This window comes from Pocillopora damicornis, chromosome 11 (assembly GCF_964200805.1).
Source record: "Pocillopora damicornis chromosome 11, jaPocDami1.2, whole genome shotgun sequence".
In the NCBI taxonomy this organism is placed as follows: domain Eukaryota; kingdom Metazoa; phylum Cnidaria; class Anthozoa; order Scleractinia; family Pocilloporidae; genus Pocillopora; species Pocillopora damicornis.
The window spans coordinates 4,489,860-4,510,728 of record NC_142680.1 but is presented as its reverse complement, the minus strand read 5'-3'; the positions used below and the strand labels follow the sequence as shown (position 1 = coordinate 4,510,728).

General features: G+C 36.8%; 1 protein-coding gene across 1 annotated transcript in view; it reads right to left on the bottom strand.

Moving 5' to 3' along the window:
• Positions 1 to 2,856: 2,856 nt before the first annotated feature.
• LOC149037115 (receptor-type tyrosine-protein phosphatase F-like) overlaps positions 2,857 to 20,869 on the bottom strand; it is a 35,153-nt gene continuing 17,140 nt past the window's right edge. The window contains exons 12-34 of the mRNA XM_089186957.1: positions 20,663 to 20,763; positions 19,541 to 19,730; positions 18,129 to 18,231; positions 17,449 to 17,716; positions 16,991 to 17,051; positions 15,856 to 15,970; positions 15,626 to 15,765; positions 14,567 to 14,718; positions 14,204 to 14,285; positions 13,633 to 13,709; positions 13,401 to 13,440; positions 12,736 to 12,833; positions 12,402 to 12,518; positions 12,096 to 12,244; positions 11,237 to 11,372; positions 8,934 to 9,083; positions 8,321 to 8,423; positions 7,309 to 7,379; positions 6,899 to 7,033; positions 6,264 to 6,386; positions 5,367 to 5,521; positions 4,512 to 4,647; positions 2,857 to 4,071 (exon numbers count right to left, since the gene is read on the bottom strand). Of these exons, the coding sequence (XP_089043083.1) occupies positions 3,991 to 4,071; positions 4,512 to 4,647; positions 5,367 to 5,521; positions 6,264 to 6,386; positions 6,899 to 7,033; positions 7,309 to 7,379; positions 8,321 to 8,423; positions 8,934 to 9,083; positions 11,237 to 11,372; positions 12,096 to 12,244; positions 12,402 to 12,518; positions 12,736 to 12,833; positions 13,401 to 13,440; positions 13,633 to 13,709; positions 14,204 to 14,285; positions 14,567 to 14,718; positions 15,626 to 15,765; positions 15,856 to 15,970; positions 16,991 to 17,051; positions 17,449 to 17,716; positions 18,129 to 18,231; positions 19,541 to 19,730; positions 20,663 to 20,763 (2,783 nt within the window). The 3' untranslated portion in view covers positions 2,857 to 3,990. The remainder of the gene's footprint in view (positions 4,072 to 4,511; positions 4,648 to 5,366; positions 5,522 to 6,263; positions 6,387 to 6,898; positions 7,034 to 7,308; positions 7,380 to 8,320; positions 8,424 to 8,933; positions 9,084 to 11,236; positions 11,373 to 12,095; positions 12,245 to 12,401; positions 12,519 to 12,735; positions 12,834 to 13,400; positions 13,441 to 13,632; positions 13,710 to 14,203; positions 14,286 to 14,566; positions 14,719 to 15,625; positions 15,766 to 15,855; positions 15,971 to 16,990; positions 17,052 to 17,448; positions 17,717 to 18,128; positions 18,232 to 19,540; positions 19,731 to 20,662; positions 20,764 to 20,869) is intronic.

Here is a 20,869-nt window from a genome sequence, read left to right as displayed (position 1 = left end):
ATTTGACTGTCGATCTGGTGAAGATTTGACTCCGTCAAAGTCAACTTTTCCTTTACCCTGTATCCTTCCACTGGGAACAGCTCGATAAATTATTGTCACAGACACATGGCGTAAACCAAAAAGGGCACCGGTGCGAGGCAAACTACGAGCGTGAATCCCGGGGGCATAAGTTCCCCTGCCGCGGGCGTGCGCCCGTGTGAATCGCGCACCGTGCTCGCTTGAGAAACACAAACAAACATATTTGTGTATGCTTTCAGAAAGCCCAAATGTAAGCAAAATGGATAAATGTTTGTCCGGAAGATTAGAAAAGACTCGTTTCCGAGGCAGACATGAAACCAGTGAGACCTAGCGTGCTTAAAAAGTTAAAAAAAAAATTTTAATATTAAGATGAATATTTTTGACAATATCTTAGATAATTACCTGTATTTGTATTATACTGAAACTTACCCTCGGTATGATTCTCTACAAGGTTGTTCCATTAGCTTCGAAACCCAAGTTTGTCAAGGATGAGAATGAATTTTTTGTCAGAGAGATTCATGGCGCCCTTTTACCTCGAAGGACTGTTTGGACTGAATGTTCACAAGTTGTTTTACGTATCAGAATTTAGTAAATGAAGCAATCAACCCAAATTTATTCAATTGTTTGGTCGCATTCCGCAACCTGCTTTGGAAAGTATTATTTATTTATACCATTAATACACAATAAACTCTTCTACAATCCTGACAGAGTATTTTGAGCGTTGAACACATATTTGAAATGTAAACGTGTCTGTAGGAATTTTCCAACGCAATCGTTTTCACTCAGACGATGAGAATCACGAGTATTTTCCTGGGAGATATTTCAACTATGGAAAATTTGAAACAATATGTAGAAGAGCTGGTTCTACCAACCAGAGTAGGAAATTACATTTTTACGAAATCTTTTACACCCTAAAATCAGTAATTATATTTTCCATATTGTTCTTTACACAATTCTTACATTGCTGACAAAAAAAGTTGCTGAACAATCAGTTAGCGATTATTTCCTTTAGTCACAAGAGCTTGATTTTTGTTGTAGTGGAGATACCGTAGGAGGAGAAATCAGATGTTTGTCATTCTTCAGGGCTAAAGGGCTACTCCTCAATGACCAATGACCACCTTTCTCAAGACTAAGTAAGGACAATGTTTTTCCCCGCTGTTGTGCCTAGTTTTTCGTTGATCTCCTTTCCACTTTGTTCTCTTTTGTCCAGTGATAGTAACGTTAAAAATAATCTTAATTGCTGCCTAAAGTACAGTACGAGAATTAATGGGGGGATTATAAAATAAATTAACCTCTTCTTGCTTGCTGGCTTATCGGCTGTTAATGTCCTTAGCTGAGAAATCATTTTCAAAATCTCACATTTGCCCTCCAAGCTTCGCTTATTACTCATTATTCAGATATTATCAGCCGACGCTTGAACGGATTTACTCACTAAATAACCTGCCAAATAAAATTTAGAGAACTGGCAGCTGGAGTGCTTTCCAAGAGTGCTTTAACCTGAAATTGAAGCAAATGTTGCCACCCGATAGCTTCAATGAAAATGGCTTCAGATTCTCTGTCTGTTTAATTAATAATGAAAAGTTTAAATTGACTTTCGTAAATTTTTTTTCCCTAAATGAGCTAGTTACATATGCATAAAAATTTTTAGATTTCCCGTTTGCTCTAAGATGATCTTTTTACAACAAGTATAAAACCTGGGGTAGCTAATCTTTTTGGAATTTTGATTCTGTCGACATTAGCGATTAAGTTGCGATGGTACGCGGAAGTCTTCTCGAAACTGAAAGATATATCCAATCAATTCCGATAATAGTAGTAATAAAAGTCAAAATACACCTTACGAGTAGATTTCAAATGATATAGTGCTCGCCTGAAGCCAGAGGAAGAAGTACGGCGAGAAAAGCTACGCGGAAACAAAGCTTGAGAACAAACTGCGCCATGTTTCAATTGAATTGTCACAGTAAACGATCACGATTGTTTTGCGTAATTGACCGGCCATTTGAATAGAGAGCTCATTGCACAAAAGATGTCTTTGTTTTCTCACTATCCAAGTGAGGGGGCAAGGGTCCGCTTCACTCAAACACGTTTACTCTGCATTCAATTTAACTACTCTTTAAGACGCTCGTGAAGAAGATATGATAGCTGGATATTGGATATTGGCCGAGTTCTTTTTCTTTTTCGCATTTTTATGGACCGAGACGAAGTTGAGGTCTATGAAAATGGTAAGAAAAAAAACGAGACTAATACGAGGCAAACATCCAACCACCATGACTGAAGAAGCTTAGTCAATAACGGTTTTATTATAAAGCAAAGAAATTTCGCTTTATCAAGAATCAAGTATAATTGGTTTATTTCAAGAGCCGGGAAAGAAAGTTTGACTTTTTTCTGCCACTATTTGCGACTTCATCCCTGATATTGTCCAAGAATTACGAACTTAATAAGTTTGCGCGAGATCAAAGCGGGAAATCCCGATCGGACAAGAGGGACCCATCTTTCCCGCTCGGGTAACCAATCAGAACACTTCGCTTAAAAATATCATTTCCTTTTTTCGAGGTCATTTTATTGACAAAACTCATCTCTAAGCTGTTCATTCTATTCACCCAGAATATCACACCAGGAATTTCCTATGCGGACGTATCGGAAAACTGACTTCCGTTCGTGAGACTATCTACAGATAACTATGGGGAGTTGACATATTCCGTAGCTAAGACCCAGGGCCCCTTCTCTGCCACTTTATTTCCATTTGGTTTAACGTCAGATAGTTTCAGTAATGAAGGTTTTCTTCAACGAAATTTTCAAGAACAGTCGGACGCAGTCAAAGTAAAAAAGATACTCTTAAACTTAGTAGAAGATTATTTAATCAGTAACAAAGCCTATCACTCCAAAATTCATAAAACATACATAGAAAATGTTAATAATGAGATGGGGAACCATATTAAGATATAGATTTTCAACAATTACCAATTTCAGTCAATGAATCAATCAAACAATTACTATACGAATATAAATCTAGAACTAATGTACTAACTATATACGTGAACTCTATCTTTTACATTAGTAAAAATATATTTCAATGTGCTTTGCACGTTTGAATTCCAAATTAATCGTTCAAAGAATATATCAGTTAATCATTTAATTACCAAAAATATAACTCTTTGCACAATTCTATCTTAATATCTTGAATTCCAAATTAATCGTTCAAAGAATATATCAGTTAATCATTTAATTACCAAAAATCTGCACAATTCTATCTTACTTCTGAGAAAAATACAATCTTATAGAAATTCTGATGTATTAATTGAAAACAGTGTGAATTAAATTCAGATAAAAAGAGAAAATGCAAAAGGCACCATAACCCTCCAAAACAAACTATAAAACTACAAACCACTTTTAATCCAACACTGTTAAAAGAAAACGATAACTATGAAACTTTATAGACTTTTAAGAAAAAAGACATCATGAAATATGTAAGTTATCAAAAACTTTCTTTTACAATTAACTAAAGAAAAAACCACAAAACTCCACAAAATGTAATAACTTCTTTGTAGATACACCTAGTACCTCTTTCTTTTAATAACATAATTAGAAAAGTAGGATAACACAATTCATGATATTGCCATAATCCTAGGCCTCACAGGGACACATGCTTGTTTGTCAAGTTACCATAGAAAAATCTGATGTAAATTTATCAACAATCAAGAGGTGAACATCTTCCAGCTGACAACACCTTCACTTGCACAGACGCATTTTACCTACTTCCTATGACAAAAAACTTCTTTTTTAACCAAAATATGTAGTAAAAAATTTTTTAGCAAAACTTTTTTATCGAAACTATTAGGGGGAAAGGCCACCCGCTTAGAGGTAACTATGATTTGTTACAAAAATTTAATTATGAGGGGAAAAAGCTGCTTCGTAAAAACACAAGATGTGCATCACTCCTTTCTGTCAAATCTGTTTTTTACTTTGCAATACTTTTCAGCATTCTGCAAAGTTTGAGTACGTACTGAAAGAGTCTAAGTAAGCTAGAACTGTTTTGTAACAAAACATGTACAGCTCCTGAAAGATAAAAACAAAAAAAACACACCTTAGGCTCACGAAGGATATGCTATTGATCTGTGAGTGCCCAGCATTTTGCAAAGTAAGCTTAAGACGTGAAAAAGCAGCAAAAACTATTCAACATGATGAAAAACGCGACAGAAAAGAGATCAGACGACACATTTAACTTGCAGACGTATCTTTGAAGTGACTATGTTGTTTCTTACAAATCCAAAAGGGATGACTTCTCCTGTGATTCCTTTGATAAATTTCAGCATAATGGGAAGCTCAAGCACAGTTTCTGGGGCGGGGGGGGGGGATGAACATAACCAACCCCTCCACCCATCCCCAGGCAGATATCTAGTTTTCCAACTCACCCGGGGTAGAACTCCTTTGTTACGCCCTTGACAATTTACACCTGAACAAAGCTATAACAATGGATCATGACACTTTTAACTCACCAGAGTGTTGACTGCACCTGGTCTCTTTGCTCGAACTAGTTTTACAGTCTGGAAAACATCAACTGTTTGTTCAGTCTTGACTCGTTCGATCACTGACATTATGGTGGCTACGCAGCCACTACGACCAGTACCATCACTGTAGAAAGATAAACGTAGAACTAATCAAGAAAGTTAAAAAGTGTACAGTGATGGATCCGTATTACAGGTTCTTGCCTTTTTTCTCCTAGCATCGAACTTCCAAAGTGTCAAGTATCCACTGTTTTCAGAAAGATAAAACCATTAACACCGACCACGCCGGATACAGCCAACTAAACTGTCTCCTGTTAATACTGTATCTGTTGTAGATGGTGTGGATAGCTTTATCCATTGTAGAAAGTGAATAAACTAAGCTGTATTTACTGTAGATAATGTATATTGATTATCTAATTGTCACAATGGGAAAAACTGTATATACTTTAGAAAGTGTAAATATTTGTATTTAATAGAGACAGTTTAGATAGCTGTAAGTACTGTAGACGGTGAAGATGGCTCATCTGATATAGTCAGCGTGGATAGCTCAATCTAACGCAGATAGTGTAAATGGGTGCCTGTAGATAGTGGTAGATAGCAGTATCTAATATAGAAACTCTTGATAGTTGTATCTTTTGTAGACAAGATATGTTGTTTTATGTTCTGTTTACAATCTGAACGCGTTATGCAAAAAGTATGTACATAAAGTCATACATGATGCGAGTAACCATACGCTATTCTAGCGTGGGTGCACTATTATCAGCTAAACTCCTAGTGGGTTTAGAATCATGTCTAGTACAACATTTAAACGTACGATAACATCAAAAAGAGACGTGCTCTTTATACCCGCACTGGAAAACTATGACTCTATTTCCTGATTGCTGCTGAGACTGCTGTATAGTAGTCATCAGGTCGAGTATATCCTGGGGATCTGGGCATGAGTTTTCATTGGCCCAACCAGTGTATTGTATATGCTGTAAAGTTGACGTCTTCTTAGGGGGCTGAAGAACGAATTTAATTAGAAGCAAATCAAGCTATTATTTTGAGGAACATGAGGTCAATTTATTTTAAATCAGTTATCACGTGGGCTGCATAGTCCCACGTGATCACATAGCCAGGTCTTTTTTTTGTTGTTGTCGTTAAGAACTCAAAATCCCCTAAGAACGTTCATTCCTTACTTTACTCGTCAGGAAGCCTCGCAGAACTTGTAAATACTTAGATAAAGTATGAACTTACTTTTTTTTTCATAAAACATTGTGATTTATTTTTTTAATGCTTGTTGTACAATTAACTTAGTGGTGAGTTGAATCGTGGGATTGTCTGTAACGTTCCCAAACATATTCCGTAATGAACAAAAATCAATTTTCCACGCAGGATGTATTTGATTACGTAGAATGAAACATTGAAATTCGAAAAACAAACAAACAAAAACAAATCAAAAAGGAATTATTTCAACCAGTAGATTCCGCAATCATGAATACGTTCAGAAAATCTCGCGTTCATTCAAACGATCTTCTCTTCTTTATATTTTCCTCTGCACTCGTCACCTTTCTGCCAAAGAGTGTTTTGATTTAGACAGGAAAAAATTACCCATTGGTCTCTCTCTCATAATAGTGAAATACTTAAGGTCGAACTTCCGCGCATCAAGAATGCACAAACGCCTCCTGTTGGTGTAGATAAAAGTTTCCTCCAAACTAACCAGAAAAAATGGGACCTTACAATTCTAGAACAAGCAAACTGTACCGCTGCATTCTCGACGCTGAATCGTCTGGTGGTGATATTGTTTGAAGTTTCTTGGGACAAAAGCTGGACAGTGACTTCACCATACTTGGCAGATCCCTCGCTTGGCCAGTATTGTGGGTAACTCTAAAAAAGAAAAGTAGTATTACATGTATGATCCGTTACACGAATAACTAAATATATGTGATATGATGGTGAGCAGGATGGTAGGAAGGATTTTCCGAAAAAGAGTTCCAACTATAGCGTCTCACTGACATTTGAGAGCATACTCAGTGAGTCAATCGTTGTAAATTGTTACTTTATCTCGACGATGAAGGGTACAAAATGGCTCCTCATTCTAAAAGTCTTAAGATGATAACCGAAATACAATGACGCGTCCTGCCAAAATGTCTTAATAACTTAAATAATTATTTCTTTACCAATTTGTTTAACGAATAGAGGTAATCTATCAAAGCTCACCACAAATACCAATAGTAACCCATATCAGTAGCTGGCTGTTTTGAAATAAATCACGTGATTTCTAGCACAATCTAGCATAGCTCTAGCAGATTGTTTTGGCATATTTTGCACACTTCGTTGCAAACACTGAGTGAAGAGTGTTGCTATATGCTTTTCAAAAAAAATGAGATGATTTTTACCTGCTTTCCTTCTTCCAAGTTATTCAACATCACAATTGTGCCAATATCATACTGAGAAATCATAAGCCAGAAGTCTATAATGGTGCAGTCTAACGGAGCTTGTGTCAGGATGTATGCATTACGTTGTGTGTAGTCCTAGTAAATGAGAGATCAAAGAAAAATATGGACGTCAAGTTAAGCAACACGAATATACCAATACGAAAAGAATAACACCACCACAACCCAAGAAGGAAAACTTGAATAGAAATAAACCTCTTTTTATGGGTTGACTGAATTAAAAAATCTACTATATGGACACGTTGCAACAGAAAGCTTTCTAAAGAACCAGAAAATACTTAGTCTTTTCCTATCAGCACGCTAGAATTACAGAATATATTATAAAAATTTTACAAGGGCATTTTTGCACTTACATCTACATAAGAGGCATTGATGTAGCTCTTTTCTTGTGAAGACGCTTGTAAAAGCACTCGAGCATTGTCCACTGGTACAAAATCGAATAGAAGTGTTTAATGTTTAAAAAATAAAGGCATTTGTGCAAACAAAAAATATACCTAACAAAAGTTATAAGGACTGTCTCAGATCTATCGTTTGGAAACATTATTCGATGTGTGGCGCCACCTGAAATTTGGAGTGGAAAGGTAGGGAACCAGTTGTCAAATTTTACGCATTCTAGTTATCCTAGAGATACTTCTAACTAGTCGACGTAAGTTGTCCTAAAACACAACACAGCGACTTAACCATCACTTAACAAATAGAGAAGCCCTGACTATGCTCTGTTCTGTTGTAAAGAACGCAAGAAGCGGCTAAAACACGAAAGAAGGGTAGGGAGAAACACTCGACCATGTCTCGTGTTTCTCCCCACTTCGTGAAATTTCACTTTCAAATAGCGAACAAAACAAGAGAGATGTCCCGGAAATGGTCGGACATAGTACAGATTGGCGGATGGCGTGACAGCTCTAGCTCAGCTCCGTGCTCTGTACTCGAGCAGGCTCTTTCAACCAATGAAAGGGTGCGTTATAGTCTCTTATAGGCTATAACATTAGTTAATCAAAAGTAACAAAATGATAGAGTACTATTAATGATCGGTAGCTTGAACAGCGCACTAATCTAACAGTGTACTATTCATGCCTGTAACTGCAGAGTAAGAAAGGATAGTTCGCGCGTAATCAATGTGTATTTGTTCCCAAAATGCTGTGACAGTCTTGATTGTTCAGTAACAGAACTTTCTGTCGTCCAAATCTATCTTGTGACAAAAAAATTAACGGTGCTTGTGGTCTTTCGATTTCGTGGATCACTGGTAAGATCATAGACCGAATGAGACCCCACTCGGTTTAAGACTCCACTAGAAAACAATTCAAGAGTAAGCAAAAGTTTTGTTTAGTGTTTCGGAAGCAATGCAAACAAAGACAAAGGAACACTTACGCGGAACAATGTTGGGGAACCTGTTCTTGACGACGTTTGCGGGCATAAATGCGTTCGTTGCTACTTCTTGAGAAGCGTGGGCGTCTGTTACAAGCTCCAAGCGCTACAAAACATAAAATTCTCTCAGTCCGTCCTATTCAGTTTTAATCCCCTCCATCTTAGGCCATTTTTGTTTGGTCTTGATTTATTGCTGTTTCCATAGCATTTTTGTTTCTTACCGAACTAATAAACTGCTGTTTCATTCAGGCTAAAGGTAATCTGATTTTTTTTCCGCGCAAAACACACACAAATTAAATTAATAGAAAGTGAAACAAAATATTGTGATGTAAGATCAACAAATTACAGAGTAGTTCATCTGCCACTAATATGTATGTTAATGAAGAAAAGCACGCTTTGTATTTTGATAATTACGTCTGACTAACTAATTTTTCGAGATTTTTTTGTCTTAAAGAACTGTAGATGAGATGTGAACATGAAGTTAACAAAGTCACATAGACACGTCTTTAAAAGAATCTCCAGAAGCAAGTAATAAGCTGTCTTGTCAGCATTTACGTTTACGCACAATTAATAACATATAAAACCAAATTCAGTTACTAGGAATAGTATTACTTGCCTTTAACTCTCGTTCATATCCAGTCTTTTTGGATGGTTTATGCACCTTGGCAAGCTTGTTTGTCGCAATTCGTAGGTCCTGAGGGATAATCTCTGTATTTCCACATACCAAGGCTTCCATCACTGCTTGGTGCAAGAAAACATACTGGTCCTATACAGAGATAAAGTAAATACCAATACTGTTGCAAAGGACAGTTTTTGATGAAGCTAAATTTAGGAAATTCCTCACCGTCAAACTAAAACATCCACGACAAATAAACCCTGTATCCTCGCTACCAACCAAAACATCATCGTTTTTAAAACCGTGACCGTTCCTGGCGTTGGCCGAAGAGCAAACCTGAACTCCACAAAGAAGATTGGCCATTTTTCCATATATCAGTCGTATTCTCAAATTATTCAAACCTCATTTACACAACAAAGCTTAGACATGTTTTAAGTGCCACTCTCGCTAAGAGCGGTCCACTCAACTTCCCGTCGGAAAAAAGTTTTCTTTTATTTTTTGCCCATGAAAGGGGTTTAGGACACATGTTTCAAAAATAGTTTAGTTGTTCTCCAATTCTCTTTTTTTGCGTCGCCACAAGCCAAAAATGATTTTTGGCCAGACCACTCCTGTGGACAGCGATCGAAAGTGTAAATTTAAAAGATTTTGTCCAGCGCGCAGCGACTGCAACAATGTAGCCAACGGAATTCTACCTTGCTACAAGTTACAAGGCGTATTCAGTTAGTTCACAGACAAAATATGGAAACTTCAGCTGAAATATTTTTCATACCAGAGTGATCAGAGTAGACCCTTCTCTTCGAACTTAATTTGCATATCAAAAACTCATTACTTTGTACAAAAGAATTCTCAAAATGCAGGCGTTAATCGGGTTGAAAAAGCATATCAGTGCATAGTTTATACACCAATGAGGTCACAAATTGCCTCAAATCCGCGGGTATATCTCTAGCTTCCATCCACCAACTTCTTAAAAACAACGCAAATCCATGTGTTTGCTCAATCGCGCTCGTGTCAAAGATTATTTGCATGATTCTTAGAGTTGACCAGGATCTCCTTTTGACCGTTCAAACTTCGTTCGTGTATCTTCTACGTTGAGTATTTTAGGTTTTCACAGGAACTGAATGAAGATTAGATGCCGAGTTTTCCTAAATCGTTGCGTAAACGTGATCGGTCGTAACGCTTGCGCGCTTGCGTGACTTACAAAGTAGACAAAGGTGATCGGGAGGCGCCTTCTCGATAATTTACGTTGAAATATCAGGTCATGAACTACGCACAGAGTGGAGAAAATCAAAATTAAAGAATAAAACTTGGCACTCTGGTCATAACAGACATGTCGCGTTGCTTAAAAGGACACAAAAACAAGTTAAAATAGGTTGCAGTGCTTATATTTATAAAACAACACGCATACACTCCGAAACAATTCTTGGAGTTTCTCCCGAGATTTAGTATGAACTAAACTACTATTATATTTAGTATGAACTGACCGATGAACTAACCCTCCTTTCTGAAAATTTATAGCAAGGTAGAATTCCGTTAGCTACATTGTTGCAGTCGCTGCGCGCTGGACAAAATCTTTGAAATTTACACTTTCGATCGCTGTCCACAGGGGTAGTCTGGCCAAAAATCATTTTTGGCTTGTGGCGACGCAAAAAAAGAGAATTGGAGAACAACTAAAATATTTTTGAAACATGTGTCCTAAACCCTTTTCATGGGCAAAAAAATAAAAGAAAACTTTTTTCTGACGGGAAGTTGAGTGGACCGCTCTTAGCGAGAGTGACACTTAAAGCTGTTTTGTAAAACATGGTTTAATTTCTTGTCTTCATAGAACCAATGTTTAAATGTAGCAAATTGAAAATACAAGTAAGCGAGTACTTAAGTATAATGAAAATTTCAATTTTTCAGTTTTCTGTTTATGGTTTTCATTCAGTAAAATTCGATTTAACTGAGCATGTTTTGTTAGTGTGAATGAGTTATAAGATACTGAGGAACGAGTTATTTATTACTCTAGAAGTTAAAAAAGAGTGGTGCTCACTGTGATATTCATTTTTACATAAACTCTGTACTGTACTAAATTTTCAGATGGAAATTGCAAAAGGTTAGGATTTTCTATAAAATCATTTGGGTGTCATATCGAAATCATAAAAAGGCCTTTGACGGTCATCATAATGACCAGGCTTGGGTTATTAAGACACCGTATCAGTTTTAATATCATGACGCATACTCTTTCTAAAGATGCACTGGGGGAGAATAAATAAGACCTTTGCTTATTTTATTCTTATGGAAAACAGTTAAATTTTTAAACTTACATCTTTCTGAACCATATGAGGACGAGATCTACGCATGACTTGCACGTAATTCTGTATAAACACAGTTTTTATCTTCTCAGCACTCTCCAACATGGCGTCGATAGCAATGTATGTGCCAGTTCGACCAACACCAGCACTGTACAAAGGTAACAACAGATGTAAGTAACAACCAACGGAGAGAACAATAGACATTGAGGAAAAATAGCAAGAACTATTATGGATCGCGACCAATAAACAGGAAACGGCACGAGTAGAAGGTAAAAGTTGGAGACCTGACTATTGAAATACATCAGATACCTCTAGGCTTCGATTCTAGCAGGGTTCACTTGCGTTTTTAAAATTCTCGATATCATTGGTGTGATCAGTAAGAGTATTGAGAGTAAACAATTGAGATCTATTTATTAACCCTATAGCTCCTCGACCAAATTTGTAATTCTCCTGTCAACCTGTCAACCATACAATTCTTAATATGTTAGTTCGGAGAATTAAGTATTGGATCAACTAATTATCCCCAAGCTGATATTTCTCTTTATGCTCATCATCTATCTGGTTGACATTGTATTGATATTGTAAGGAAAAATTCTGTCTTAGTCACTCATGGGAGCTGACTATAGAAAAAAGCCCTACACTAACGCATATAATTCTAACACTTAAGACAGTTTTACTGTTTTAATTTCAGTTCTTTTAGGTTCCTTGTGATATTAATCTTTCTTCTGATCAAAACGTTTGTTTCCTGTTATTCAAACCAGATAGAAATCGCAATTGAAATATCTACAGAAGAACTAAACCAACATACGATAAAGATTTGCGAATGTGAAGCATTTAATTTGAAGTCTTCAAATTTTACTATGCTTTTTACCTGCAGTGCACAACAAGTGGTCCACCAGTAGCCTGGTGCCTTGCATGAATCTTTTGTCTGAATCCAAGTAGAGCTGTGGAATGTTGTGGGACACCTTTGTCTGGCCAAGTGACGTAATGAAACTGCTGCACGGTCCTTTTTTCTGAGTCCTATGTGAAAATTCGTTCTCATGAGGGGAATGTTGTTACAAAGGGATCTCTCTTGATTTAAAATACGCAGTAATTCTTTGCAAGTAGTTTACAGTAAAAAAATGCAAGATGTCGTATTGCAAATAACTTAATTTCATTTCGAACAGAGACAACCCACCTTTGTCACAATCAATGACCTAATGACGTAATCGGCAAATGTTTCAGTCTTGTGTAGGGTAACTGTGATAGCACCAAATTTGGAAGTATCATCTGGCCAATACTGATTGCATTTGTCCTAAAGATAAGATAGGAAAAAAATAGGTTGATACTATATATAGCGACCAACAACTTCATCGTACAGCATGCTACGCAAGTAGCCTAATCGCTGAGTGGCTTGCTGGCTGAGGTTATGATGCATGTTTTAAAGACTACTCCTAAAGTGTAGAAAATGAAAAATCACTGAAACTCTGGGTTGCGTTCAACATCAAACTAAAAACTTGCGCTACGTCTACCTTTCCCAGCTCAACCAGGTTTGTAAGCATCACAATGGTGAAACTGTTTTCCTGCCAGACCATTCGCCAGAAATCAGCGATAGTTGTAGAAGTTGGACCTAATAATCATTAAAACAAAAGAGAGGCGAAACATGAGTTAATTTCACAAGAGCTTTTTAGCATTTATTTACAAAAGAATGGGACAAGTCATTTTTTTGGGAGTGTGGGAGTTTCCATCATTTATTGCTGCTTTATTCCCTGAATGCTTCTGCCCACAGAATAGAACACTGAAACAACGCAAAATTCTGGTAAAAGGCCATAACAAAAAGCCCAATAAGTTGATGGAACCCTGTAATGACGAGTGATAATCTTCGCCCCCTAAAAGTCTAGAAACTGTCGTCTGAACTGGATGAGAGTTTTCTAAAAGCTTTTTTCCTACAATGTATTACCTTTAACGATGGGATCGACGACGCTTTTGTTAGTTCCAGGGGTGCCCCATTTGGAAAGGGTACACGATTAAATATACCGACAAGGAACCCGGTGAAAGTGACCGTCATTATCATGGGACATTTGCTAGCCCTCTGACTCTATGTTGCGTCAGATTTCCCACGAGCTGTTCCACAGTAATGCGAGTTAGCGTGCGACAACTTACAGTGTATCCACAAGACACCTCAAGTAATATTTACCTTGTGTTGCGATATAAGTCATGGTGACCTCATCGTAGGTCTGAGGAGAGAAATTTAGAAAAAGATAACAGAAATTCACGATAATCAACTCAAATATCGATTGTTTATCTATTTATTCATTTATTATATCAAACAAGTAAGGTCGACTTTGTCGTTCTTCTTTGTCTTGTCTTGTCGTGTCATGTCGTACAGTGTTGTGTTCACGTTGTCGTCTGCATTTTTTGTTACTGACCGGAATGTAGCTTGCATTGATGTAACTGGAGTTTTTGTCACCCTCTATTTCCTCCAACAAAACACGAGAGTGATCATCTGTAAACAAACACAATCGTTTGTTCAGTTTCTATTGAAGTTTTCAACGGTTTTTTTAATAGTGTGAAATGCAAAGAAATCTTAAGAATTATTGCGCTTTCAACGTAAGATTCAAAATTTGGATTCAAACATAATATACTCTCAAGATTTAAGCTCACCACTTCCTAAATCACCAACTTTGAAGCGACTGTTAATCCCAGAATAGTTCTGCGATTTATCAACAATGGAATTTGAAAAAAAAAATTCAGGCCTGATCGAGATTTGAACCCATGACCTCTGTGATATCAATGCAATACTCTATCAACTGAGCTAACCATCCAGCTGAGAGGTGGTTATTAAGTTGGTTGGACTTTATTGCCTCAAAAGACGACTGAAAGGGGAAGCACCAGTTACAGTCCCTGCACTAGAAGCTGACCTCTAGTTATCTAAACTTCTAGGTTTTACATAGCTACCGTTGCATAAAAGTACTTACAAAGTTGATGGAATGTACTCACATGAAACAATGTTTCCATAACGGTTCTTGCCTCTGTTACTCTTGCCAATCTCCCAAGAAAACTGCATCCCACCTGGCAAATACTGGAAAAGGTATGAACTAAGTTGCAATACATGTGTTCCTATCAAAACCGATTAGATGTAATCACTTTTTTTGACCCTTGCAACGACATCCAAAAAAATGTTCTTACGCTTTTGCAAAAATGGTGATACATAATGTACTGAAGCATATATATGTCAAGTTGTCCATTAAGAAAATAAAAAGCACGAAACAATTCAAGAAATATTCATAATTACTGTATCATACAATAATACGATAATACGAAAGAAAAGGAAAGAGGTAAAAAACTATAATAGATAATTGCCTTAAATTCCTCTCGCAGCACAATGGCACCATTTTCTGATTTTCTCTTGACATATTTTGGAAACTCAGCCACAGGTATTGGTTTGGGTTTACCATCGTCAGCTTCACTGTAAATAGCTTCTTTTTCTTCACTAACAGGCTGTTTCTCAGCACCTGTAGGGTAGAAAAATCGCTCATAAGGAACTGTACAATTCCTTTGATCTTCTCTATGGACACTCGACCGTGTTATCAATTCTCCTCCTAGGTAACAGATACGCTCCAACTGCTCCGTTTCGTTTGCTACACTCAACAAGAAACACCTACCCCGATCTTAAGATGTAGCTCAAGTAACGAACAAGCTGTGAGAGTGTATTCCTTGAGTAACCTTTAAATCTGGAGTACCTCCACTACCCCCACAAAGTTATTTTTAGACTCAAGGTATCTGCTGTCTGAGAATCATGTACCAAGGTAATTTAACTTTAAATATATAGTAACAACTTTCTTTTGATACAAGTCCTCAATCAACTAGTTTGATTATTTTTTTATGTATTTAAAAACGATGACCAGTTACACGCAGTCCAATAGACCAGGTGAGGGTTGTTTCGAAAAGGACTGTTGTCGACTGCGATGAAGACCTTTAAACGACCTAGGAAAATTTCATCAGCACAATTAAGTAAGAAATTGTTTTGTTTTTCAAGTGATGTAACTAAATCTGGTTCGTGATAGTTGATTGGTGCAATCACGACCGAGCTACACTATTTGAATCTTGCAGCAAATAGCGTCACGGCAAACTTGACTACACGATTAAAAATTGCTCCTGGTACAAACCACTTTCCTAGTTGAAATGATGCTGATCCAAATCTTGACTTTGAAGATATAACTTTGTTACACAGACAATACATAAGTCAGTCACAGTTTAAGTAAAAATTTAGCAAAGCATCCCAAAAATCCTTTTTAGCATGAAAATAACGATTCGATCGTAGCTAATTGTACGAACGTTATGACTTCAACCGTGAAAGTTATTCAATGACCCTCTCCTAGAAACTAACATGTATATTGTACTTTATCTACAAAAAATTACCATGAATCGTCCGACGAATGTCTGCTACATTTTGATAGACCAGGTTTGATGTACTTGAGGTAAGGTCTTGTGAATCGTTGTTAATGTCATCTAGTTGAATAGATCTTTCCCCGGCACTTTTGGATCTTGACTGCCTTCTCCTAAAAAAAAGAACAAAATATCGAATTTTCGGCTGCCATACTTTTTTTCTACGCTCAGTCACTAGGATTCACTCTTAAAACGAAACAGACCTCCGGTATAAGAACACAGCGACAACAACTGCTGGTATAAGGAGTAGCAACAGGACTACAGGTACAGCAACAGCTGCAGCGTTAGAACCGCTGGACTTTTCCTTTTTCTCACCTTCTGCATAAGAAAAAAGTAAAGAGTATTTAATAATTAAGCTCTTCTGGAATTACTACTTGCAGTGCTCCAAGCTTAAAGTTGTTTCGTCGTAAGAGAAAGAATTTTAGTCAACAGTGGCCGACAATTATTTTTAAGGCTCGCGTGACATCTCAAGACTAAAGCCCCTGGGCCATTCAATTTTGTTAAAACATGAAAGCATTACAGCTTGCTACTTGACAGCCGAAAACATGTGGCGAATTCGTCGACTTTCGCTGAGAATTTCGTCGCCATGGCAACCAAAATGATTGCAGCTTGGGGTGCTGACTTGTACTACTAACTGTATCATTGTTTCCTGCTACTGGGAAGTCTCAAAGGAGCTAGGTGGAGGAAAGTACATTCAACCGTCAAAATAGAACTTCTTCATTAGTAATCGCTGTCAAACTTCTCCATTCTTAACCATCCTTGTTCTTTTTAGGCTCATTCGTGCTTTTATTGTGTTTGTCTACCCTGGATATCAATTAACTTATGGTTTCCCTCGCATTCATTACAGTTTTTCAGGAACAAAACAGCAAAAAAGCACACAAAATATTGTGACGTAGCTCAATAAAGCTCAGCACTATGGGCAATTTATTTTAAAAAATCAGCGCCAAGTCCAGTCTCTAAACTTTATTGAACAAGACGAGAGAGTCCATTACACACCGAAATTGTGTTATCAAAATCATTTTGTTGGCTCCGATGTGCGATGCAGCTTATTACCGTCACCAAATTTAGGTTGCTACGAAACTGATCATGAGTGAGACAAAATCTGGGGTAAAGGGTGAACACTCAAAGTCGGTGTTTTGGATTGAGCATAGCTTGATGATCTAGATAATCTGAGGAGGAGAATCTCCAGGCCAGTTGTAATTAATACCAGCCTAGGCATGAGGCTCTCGGAGCCAACATTCTTGCAAGTAAAGAACTGCTCTAGAAATCATTTTGCTCTCTGTTACTTTGTAGTACAATATGTAACTTCATTGCTTATTAAGTACAATATAGACAAACCAGTGGTAGTAGAGGTGATGGAAATTTTGGCAACTATGCTTGCGTATCCCTTTAATTCCCCCTGTGAAATATACAACAACAAAAACAAAAAGAGCACGTGCTTTAAAATCAAAGAGGCCACTGAATCGAGAGCAAAGGAACTGCCAAGTTATTGTGTGGTTCGATTACATAACCTCCTGGTGTATGTGTTTACATACACTAGGAGGAGAGAGGTACTGTCTAGCAAGCTACTCTTAAAAATCGACTCAGAAAAAGGTCAATAAACCCAGTTGCACAACTAATGGGAGCACGTTTGTGCTCTAGTGAGTTTAAAGTAGGCCTCCTCCTGGGTCAAATCTTTATAGAGAGGGGTTACATATTTTTCCAGAAGAAAAGGCAGACCGTTTCACCACGCTGATGGTCAGATGATTCTGGTTGTAAAAAAAGAGGAAAATGTTTTAAATAAATAGTTTACATACCTTCTCGGCTTTAGTTAGAGCTCTCTCATACACAATGTAGTTTTCTCCTTTCTCAAGTTCTTCATTCACAAATTCCTTAGTTTTATGACCATCGCCAACGGTAAATTTCTGAGGTTTGCTGAGTAATGGGTCATTTTCTATCTCAGCAGCAATGTAAAAATTCACGTTCTCTTTCTTAGCATCACTGGCAGCTTTCAGTTTTGAATCATAATTGTCTGGAAGCTCTCTAACGCCATTAGCGGTTTTCAGAACAATAACCTGATAAGCACTGAAAGGTATAAAACAAAATGCCAGACTAATGAGTAACATCTCGAAAAGAGGCCATTAAGATAGCATTTAGGGGCCACTGACGATTAACATCGAGAATCCGCCCACAGTTTCGTAATTCATTTACTGTTTCCTAAAGGACCCTTTTGATGAACCTTTTTCAAGAACTATAAAACATCTAACGCCTCTTAAATTTGATTTCCTAAAGGACACTTTTAATGAACCTTTTTCAAAACTTATTAAATATCTAACGCCTCTTAAGTTTAATTTCTGTCGCACGCACGAATCCAGCCTTCGTGGAGGGAGCGTGACCTCATTTATCGAGAAGCGGCAGCTAATCTTACCTTATATCTTAATGCAGGATTTATTCCACCTCTGGTTCTTTAGAAAATCACATTCTTATTGATAATTACCTTACTGGACCATATTTTTGTTCAACAGGCCACAGATAAATATCCACAGCTGTCTGAGAAACCTCAACATCGGTTATATTATGTGGATGTGGGGCTTCAGGAGCTGGTAAGGAAAAAAAATAGCTTCTAAACCACAACAACACTCTTGTACTTGTGTGTTTATAAATAGATGTCTTTTTAATTGCAATTAATCATTATTTCTTCATGTAAATTGTTACACGTCTGTTTGCGCAATGAATTCTTAATAAAGACCTTTTTTATTATTATAACCCTTAATAATAAAAAAGGTCTTTATTAAGAATTCATTGCGCAAGCAGACGTGCAACAATTTACATGAAGAAATAATGATTAATTGCAATTAAAAAGACATCTATTTATAAACACAGATTTAAAACGACTTGTCTGGACCTTAGGTAGAATATAATTATGCGACCTACTTCTCAACTGCCGTGTCCTCTGGGGAGGTAAAAGATCCCTCAAGGCAGTGTTCGTGGAAGAGATCCTTCGTCATAATTTCATATCTCTATCAAATGACGAATATCCAAGATACTATGCCGCTTTAAGCAGTAACCTAACTTATAACACCTTGCAAAGAGCTTATCAATACTACTTAAACATTTACTATAAAAAGCACACCTCAGACCTCAGACTTTTCGGAAGATCAATGTACATGTAACTAAATGTTCTCGTTAAAGCTATTTCTTTAAAGACATTGAGCACTATTGATTATCAACCGCCAGTTTTAATATTATTTTCTTTCACCAGCAGAAAAAAAAATCAATTTCACCAATTCATTTCGAAAGCACGCGAACATCGAAAACAAGGTCCATTTGTTCAAAGGGTAGATAAAGCTATCCAACGGATAAACCGATAAAGGGGTAAGTTTCTAAAGAAACTGTGGTGCTGCGTCGGTGGGAGAGTATAGCAGGTAATTTAGTGTTAACAACTGGGTTGAAAACGTAAATTAGCCACCGTAAAGGGTAAAAAAGCTGACGTTTCGAGCGTTAGCCCTTCGTCAGAGCGATTGATAAACCGCTATCGGATATCCTACACTAAGAACCACATGATAGCGTTGAACTCCCTTCAAGCAAGCGTGGGCAGATCTATCTAAAACAAAAATTGGAAAAATTTTGATATCATCAGTTTTGATTAAAATGGAAAGGTAAGAGTGTCATGGGTAAATGATCCAAGGGGGTAAGTTTCTAAAGAATCTTTGGGCTACGTCGGTGTGAGAGTATATCAAGGTAATTTTGTATTGTCAACTGAGATGATAACGTAAATTGGCCGCCGTTAAGAGTTTCAAAGCTGACGTTTCGAGCGTTGGCCCTTCATCAGAGCGAATGTTTTCTTAGATAGTTTCATAGATAACCTATTACAATGATTGGTTGGCCTCAAATAATTTGGAAACTTACCCATCATATCTGTCATCTTTGAGACGACTTCGGAAGCGCTCTCGCCACAAACAGAGGTGCCATGAACTCTAAATTTATATGTGGTGCCTGGAATCAACCCTTCTACTTTCTGTGTTGTTGCCTTTATTGCTTCTATGGTCTGCTCAACTCTGAACGTTTTATTGTAGGACTTTGTTCCAGTGTACTTCACCTACACGATTAAGTACAAAGGCTCCGATATCAAATTACTTCAAATTTATTGTTTCTGTAATTCAAGCCGAGTTATAGAATCTACGTTAATCTAATTTTAAAATCTCTGATAGGAAGTAAGCTTGGACAAATTAAATTATAAAAAGTTTTTTTATAAAGCAATTTTGAATTTCGAGGAACAGTTAATATTCCGATAAAATAAATTAGTTTTGTGATTTTGACTTTTTGTTTTGATACAAATTATGCGATTTCAAGAATGGTCTTGGGATTGGATTTGAGTAAAGTCAATACTTTCTAGCTGAAATGATGACTCTGTTCTCATTTTGGGTGACTTGCCTGGTTACTTTTGTGATATAAATTTAAATTGAGTCAAAATATATAAAAAGGACCTCCCTTTTGTAAATATATGACTAAGATACAATTGGTCTGACTTGGAATCAAGCCATTCACAAGGGTTAAAGTTTCTTGAAAATCTAGCAAAGATAAGAGTTGTTTTTTTCTTTTGAAAAATAAATTTCAACTGAAACAAAATCTTGCTGATGAAACGTATTAAGAAATTCCCTTTGGTATCGTCATTACACATTTATTAGTATCAGCACTAAAAATATGAATATACATAAAACGTCTCACACAAACATAAGTTTGGAATTATAGTGCTATAGGTACCATCTACATAGTACCTAAAGATAGTACCATAGGCACTATCTTATATATATTTTAATAATTTAATATTTCTTAGTTTTAAATTCTTAATCAGCAGAACCCCGTTAATAACAGTACTTTTGTATTGAAGGATTATCCTGGATAAATATTTCAATTATTATTATTATTTCAAGACATGTCTAACTATGTACAGTATAAGTACTACTTATAATTACATGCGAAATAATTGCACCCAAAGGGAAGAAATAGGGTAATTTTAATCCAACTTACAGTATAGACAATTTTTTCCTTTTCATCATATTGTTTCCACGCCAGGGTAATCTGTTTTGTTCCAAAGTCTGTTATTTTAAATTCCCCTGGTGCTTCAGGTCCTATAGTGTTATATTAGAGAACAAAAAAAGGTAAAGAAAGGCCTTGTATATTGAAAAAGTTATCCAGTCAGAATAACGTGGGGAAGAATCTTATCATATAATGAAT